The sequence below is a fragment of the Festucalex cinctus genome, chromosome 16, assembly GCF_051991245.1.
Source record: "Festucalex cinctus isolate MCC-2025b chromosome 16, RoL_Fcin_1.0, whole genome shotgun sequence".
In the NCBI taxonomy this organism is placed as follows: Eukaryota; Metazoa; Chordata; class Actinopteri; order Syngnathiformes; family Syngnathidae; genus Festucalex; species Festucalex cinctus.
The window spans coordinates 4,449,637-4,456,049 of NC_135426.1; the positions used below are offsets into that span (position 1 = coordinate 4,449,637).

A 6,413-nucleotide genomic window follows, 5' to 3' on the forward strand; every position below is an offset into this window, starting at 1 on the left:
GTACACGGGGAGGGAGGCGGTGGGCTGGGGTGCAGGAGGGGGTGAGGGGAGGGGGGCGGGGGACCTGTCAAATTTTGACAGGTGGTGTCCCCGGCTTCTGATTGGTTAGGGGGGCGGGGCTTAATTCAAAATAACGGCTTCTGATTGGTTGGGGGGCGGGGTACCTGTCAAATTTTGACAGGTGGTGTCCCCCGGCTTCTGATTGGTTAGGGGGCGGGAAGGGGCGGGGCTTAATTCAAAATAACGACTTCTGATTGGTTGAGAAGGCGGAAGGGGGCGGGGTTTAATTCAAAATAACGGCTTCTGATTGGATAGGGGCGGGAAGGGGGCGGGGCTTAATTCAAAATAACGGCTTCTGATTGGCCACCTGTCAAATTTTGACGACAGGTGCCCTATTTACTTTTTTTCACAACTAAAAACAGCTCTCACAGTACTGAAGACGCATTCGCTAATAAACTACTGAAATTCTTACAGCGTACTTGTAGAGGTTTCCTCCGGCCACTAGGGGTCACTGGGGTACTGAGTTTGTTGTGTTGCCTCGCGGCAGCAGTTCTCCATTTTGGTGTGCTGCCGACAGGACACGTTGTTACAGTGCTGCCGACTTCATGTTGAGCTGCTGACGTTGTTCATGTGAGTCTAATTTTAGTTTAATGTGTTAATTAATGTTTAATGTGTGATTATCAATTAGGTGGTGATTCTTAATGTTGTCCACCTGTTTTATGTAAGTATAGCCATTATATGTTTGTGCCTCTGCAGGGCTCCTTCATCGCTGTCAATAAATGATATTTGACATTGAGGAGTGTGTTTCTTCATGAAGGAGCCATGGTCATCGTTGAATGCTGCGTCCCTAGCTGCGCTTTCAGCACTGCCGATGTGTCTGAGGCCCTCGCCATTGCTCTGTTGGCGAACCATGGCTTTGTGCATCAGAACCCACCTGCCCAGGCGACAGCTCAGGCGCCTACTTTCCAAGGCCCGAAACTTGCCCGACCCACAGTAGACATTGGTGTATCCATAGAGGAATGGAACGTGTTCACTCGTCGCTGGGAAGTCTTCCGCGCTGGCTCGGGCATAGGAGATGCACAGGCCCCTTTCCAACTGTTTCAGTGTGCCGGGCCCAACTTAGGTGACAGCCTATTGAAAGCCGATCCCGATGCTGCTTCCAGGCCTTTGCCAGATCTCATCGCTGCCATGCGCTCACTTGCTGTCATCCCGGTGGCTACTTGTGTGCTACGTACCGAGCTGCTTCAGTTGCACCAGGAACGTGATGAAACGTTCCGAGCCTTTGCTGCCAGAGTGAGGGGGAAAGCGGAGACATGCGCCTACGCTACAGTGTGTGAGTGTGGGAGGGATGTGGACTTTACTGACCACATCATCCGCGATGTTTTGATCAATGGCATCTATGACTCGGACATACGCCGTGCCACTCTGGGCATATCTGATGTCCTGCGTAAGCCGGTGAATGATGTGATTGCACTAGTCGAAAGCAGAGAAATGGCTCGTGATGCTTCCCCGTCTCCCACCCTCTCAGCAATGTCGTCATTTCGCAGCCAGAAGAGAGATCCACGTATGGATGCTGCCCCGCCCCCAGCAGACAGGACCAGGCAGGCGACGTGCCCTGACTGTAAAAGCCTATTTCGGGTTTTCACTGAAGGGCCTCGGGGGTGGAACACCAAGCCCCACCAGGTCTGCGTTGAGTGCTATCGGGCCCGACGACACAAAAAGCGGCAGCTGCCGCAGATGACAGAGAGTCATCAGGCCGCCATGGAATCTGAACCAATCTCTATGGTTTCATCGATTCAGTCCAGAGCCGGACCCGCGCGATGTCGTAGGGCCCGACGCCGTGCTTCAACTACACACAGTGATGTCCACAAACCCGCACCTATCAGACTCGAGCACCACATCTTTACTAAAGGTGAATGGAGGCGCGCCAAGCTACGGGACCACCCCCGCGTGTCCGTCGCCATCTCGATCGACAGGCCAGTTGGACAGGGAGGCGGCGATGGGAGCCGGGGCCCGGTCAAACCAGTAAACGTATCCGCCATCGCTGACACTGGCGCGCAATCGGACCTTTGGTCTCTAGAGGAATTTCTCGCCTGTGGATTCTCTCGCGATGACTTGTACCCTGTCTGTCTCGGATTGTCTGCTGCCAATCGCTCCCCCATTAACATTGTAGGAGCATTCTTCGCCGAGCTCTCAACTGTCCCCGGTCGTGGTGATGTAGCGGTGACCTCCTGCCGCTGCATGATGTATGTGAGCAACTCCGTCCGTGCCATGTACCTCTCTTATGATACGCTGCTCAACCTCGGACTCTTACCTGTTGGCTTCCCGTCTGGCGACAACCTGGTAGGAACCAGTGGCGTTCAGGGTCCTGTCGCCCCTGATGCGACGGTCACGCTGCCGCCTTTCAATGCTATACGGTCCATTAATGGTGGCTGTAAAGGTCCATACGGTCCCCGTGACACGCACTGCTTCTGTCCCCAGCGTACAGCCCCTCCACCACGTCCTACGGAGCTGCCATTCCCTTGTACACCGGAAAATAATGGTCGGATGAAGGCCTGGCTCCTCAACAGATACGCCTCATCTACTTTCAACACCTGCCCTCACCGGCCTTTGCCATGTATGGATGGCCCACCCATCGAAATTCATGTGGATCCGGCGGCTACGCCTAAGGCTTGCCACACCGCCGCCACCATACCTCTGCACTGGCAGCAACAGGTCTACGATGACCTCCTGCGGGACGAAGCCCTTGGCGTCATTGAACGTGTTCCTTACGGCGATCCTGTAACTTGGTGCCATCGTATGGTCGTCACTCGGAAGCATGACGGCTCCCCCCGCAGGACGGTGGACCTCTCCCCTCTCAACAAGTTCTGCCAGCGCGAAACCTTCGCTACTGAATCCCCATTCCGCCTTGCGCGTCGCATCCCGAAAGGCACTTGGAAGTCCGTGACTGATGCCTGGAATGGCTACCATAGTGTGCCCCTTCGTGAGTCGGATCGTCACCTGACGACCTTTATCACGCCCTTTGGCCGCTGGCGTTACACTAGGGCGCCTCAAGGCTTTCTGTCATCGGGGGATGGATACAACCGTCGTTTTGATGCTGTCCTCTCTGACTTCGAGCGCAAGGAGCGCTGTGTGGACGACACTGTCCACTACGACACTGACCTTGAACAGCACTGGTGGAGGACCATTGACTTTCTCGCACGTGTCGGTCGGTCAGGGATTGTGTTGAATGCTGACAAGTTCCAATTTGCGGAAAAATGTGTTGATTTTGCTGGGTTCAGAGTCTCTGACGCCTCCATCGAACCACTCCCCAAGTACTTGGATGCAATTAGGGACTTTCCCTCCCCAGTGTCTACGACTGACATCAGAAGTTGGTTTGGCCTTGTCAATCAGGTGGCCAACTATGCGCAGTTGCGTGACACGATGGCGCCATTCAAGCAGTTCCTCAGCCCCCGCTGCAAGTTCTCCTGGTCTTCTGAATTGGAGGAAGCGTTCCAGGCGTCCAAGCTATCCATTATTGGAGCCATCCGCGAGGGCGTGGAGATCTACGACATGCGGAAACGTACCTGCCTCCGCCCAGACTGGTCCAGGTGTGGTATTGGTTACTTCCTGCTCCAACAGCATTGCGATTGCGCCTCTGGTGTACCTGATTGTTGCTCGGGGGGTTGGAAGATCACCCTGGCTGGCTCTCGTTTCCTGTCTTCGGCGGAGCAGCGCTATGCTGCCATCGAAGGTGAGGCCCTTGCTGTGGCCTGGGGCCTTGAGCAAACGAAGTATTTCACACAGGGTTGTGACAACCTTGTTGTGGTTACCGACCATAAGCCCCTGGTTAAGATCTTTGGCGATCGCACGCTGGATGAAATTACTAACTCTCGCCTATTCAGACTTAAACAACGCACCCTCCCATGGCGCTTTGACATTGTGCACCTACCTGGCAAGAGTAACCACGCCGCTGATGCTGCCTCGAGGCATCCGTCTCTCTCTGGACCGGTGGATGAGCCACCGGTGAAGTTGTGTAGTGTGCCTGATGTGGTGGAGTCAGCACTAATGGCCTCCATCCGTGTGGATGCGCAGGATCTCGGTGCCATATCGTGGTCCCTCCTCGCACAGGAAACTGCGGCCGATGCGTGCTTCGCCCGGGTCCTGCACCTCATCGAGAATGAGGGTAGGATTGATGCGAGCGACCCCGCCCTGGCGGGCCTGTCCCCGGTCTGTGAATCGATCTACGCGCAGGATGGTGTCCTGCTGTATCACGACCGCGTCGTTGTCCCTCCATCCCTTCGTGGTAGGGTCCTTCAGTATCTCCACGCTGCTCACCAGGGCGTTTCTGCGATGGAGCAGCGTGCTCGTGCTATAGTCTACTGGCCTGGGATGGCCAAGGAGATACATGCCACCAGGTACGGCTGTGCTGACTGCAACCGCAACGCCCCTTCGCAGGCAGCCACACCGCCTCTGCCGTCGTCGCCGCCGTCCACCCCGTTCGAGGCTGTGTTCGCCGACTTCTTTGACTATGGCGGGCGCCACTACTTGGTCGTTGGGGATCGGCTCTCGGGCTGGGTGGAGGTTCTGAGCTCTACGGCGGGCACGGATCTGGGTGGCTCGGCTGGTCTGGTTCGGCACCTCCGTTCTTTCTTCGCTACCTTTGGGGTGCCTGAGGAGCTTTCGAGCGATGGTGGTCCTGAGTTCATGTCGAGCCACACTGAGAACTTCTTCCGCTTATGGTGCATCAGGCATCGTGTGTCCTCGGTCGGTTTCCCGCAGTCGAATGGGAGAGCTGAGGTCGCTGTGAAGACTGCTAAGCGCCTCCTTGTTTCTAATACCGGCCCTACTGGCACCCTCGACAATGACCGCTTTCTGCGTGCCATGTTGCAGTTGCGTAACACCCCTGATCCTGACTGCAACCTCTCCCCGGCTCAGATTATCTTTGGTCGCCCCCTTAGGGACTCACTCTCTTTCATCAACAGGCTGGAGAAGTTCTCTAGCCCGCACATCCGTCCTCTATGGCGCCAGGCTTGGGCGGCCAAGGAGGACGCTCTCCGTACCCGCTTGTCCCGTACTACTGAATCGCTGAGGGCTCATTCGAGGCCTCTCCGCCCGCTGGCGCTCGGCGAGACAGTGTTCATCCAGAATCAGATGGGTCCGAGCCCTCATAAGTGGGACAGGTCTGGTGTGGTGGTGGAGTCGCTGGGCCACGATCAGTACCGTGTAAAGGTCGACGGGTCAGGGCGCCTGACTTTGCGCAACCGTCGCTTCCTCCGCGCCTTCACGCCGGCTGCCCCCTGCATTGGGCAGCCTCCGTCGGGTTCGTTGCCACTGCCCCTTGCCCAGGTGCTGGTTCCCCCGTCGGTGCTTACGGGCCCTGTGGTGTCCCGGGTGAATCCTCGCCTGCCGAACGATGTGCCCCGCGACTCGGCCTCGGATGTGGACGTGCCTGCGCCGAGTGATGGACCTCCCGTGGGGCTCGTGGCCCGTGGGGATCCTGTCGCTGTTGATGCGGCTCCGGCTGCCACGACCCCGCCTTCGCGGTCGCCACCTTTGTTGCCCCCTACCCCTCATCCATGTCGTGTGAGGAGGCCGCCCAGGCGATATGAGCCTGAGAGTGGCCGTTGGATTCGTGGCTGAGTCCGTCTACCTATATATCGATAGGCTTCCGGACTGGGGGGGATGTAGAGGTTTCCTCCGGCCACTAGGGGTCACTGGGGTACTGAGTTTGTTGTGTTGCCTCGCGGCAGCAGTTCTCCATTTTGGTGTGCTGCCGACAGGACACGTTGTTACAGTGCTGCCGACTTCATGTTGAGCTGCTGACGTTGTTCATGTGAGTCTAATTTTAGTTTAATGTGTTAATTAATGTTTAATGTGTGATTATCAGTTAGGTGGTGATTCTTAATGTTGTCCACCTGTTTTATGTAAGTATAGCCATTATATGTTTGTGCCTCTGCAGGGCTCCTTCATCGCTGTCAATAAATGATATTTGACATTGAGGAGTGTGTTTCTTCAGTACTGACCTGCATCATAAATGCTGTTATACAGTACTGAAACCATTCTCTCGCCTAAACTAAAAATGTTCTGACAGTCCTGAAAACATTTTTCATTTACACTACTGGAATGATCTCTTACACATGACAGAAAATGTTTCAACTTGTGTATACTAATGGGAAAAAACTCCACTCACATAAACGCAACATTTTTTTCTCCACACATATCCACTTTTAAGACACTAGTTTTGCCTCACACACTACTGAAAATATTGTTGATCACAAACACAACTAGAAATCTTTCACATTACTGACTTTTCTGCTCACAAACTACCGAAACACCCCCACACACAACTGAAACACTCTACTCATACACTACTGAAACACTCTTAGTTACATCCATCCATCCATCCATTTTCTTGCCCGCTTATTCCTCAC

At 55.0% G+C, this 6,413-nt stretch overlaps 1 protein-coding gene across 2 annotated transcripts; it reads left to right on the forward strand.

The window, feature by feature from the left end:
• The first annotated feature begins 492 nt into the window (after window positions 1-492).
• LOC144003999 (uncharacterized) lies at window positions 493-5,990 on the forward strand. 2 transcript variants are annotated; one of them, XM_077500840.1, is made up of 2 exons: window positions 493-630; window positions 732-5,990. In XM_077500840.1, the coding sequence occupies exon 2, from the start codon at window positions 823-825 to the stop codon at window positions 5,620-5,622; it is 4,800 nt and encodes a 1,599-aa protein (XP_077356966.1). In that variant the 5' UTR covers window positions 493-630; window positions 732-822; the 3' UTR covers window positions 5,623-5,990. The 2 variants fall into 2 exon arrangements, with proteins under 2 accessions (XP_077356966.1, XP_077356965.1); XM_077500839.1 differs by having other exon boundaries at window positions 757-5,990.
• The last annotated feature ends 423 nt before the right edge of the window (window positions 5,991-6,413 follow it).

What these genes read in the sequence shown, in the direction of transcription:
- LOC144003999 (XM_077500840.1), top strand. Translation starts at nt 823, where the DNA reads ATGGTCATCGTTGAATGCTGCGTCCCTAGCTGCGCTTTCAGCACTGCC.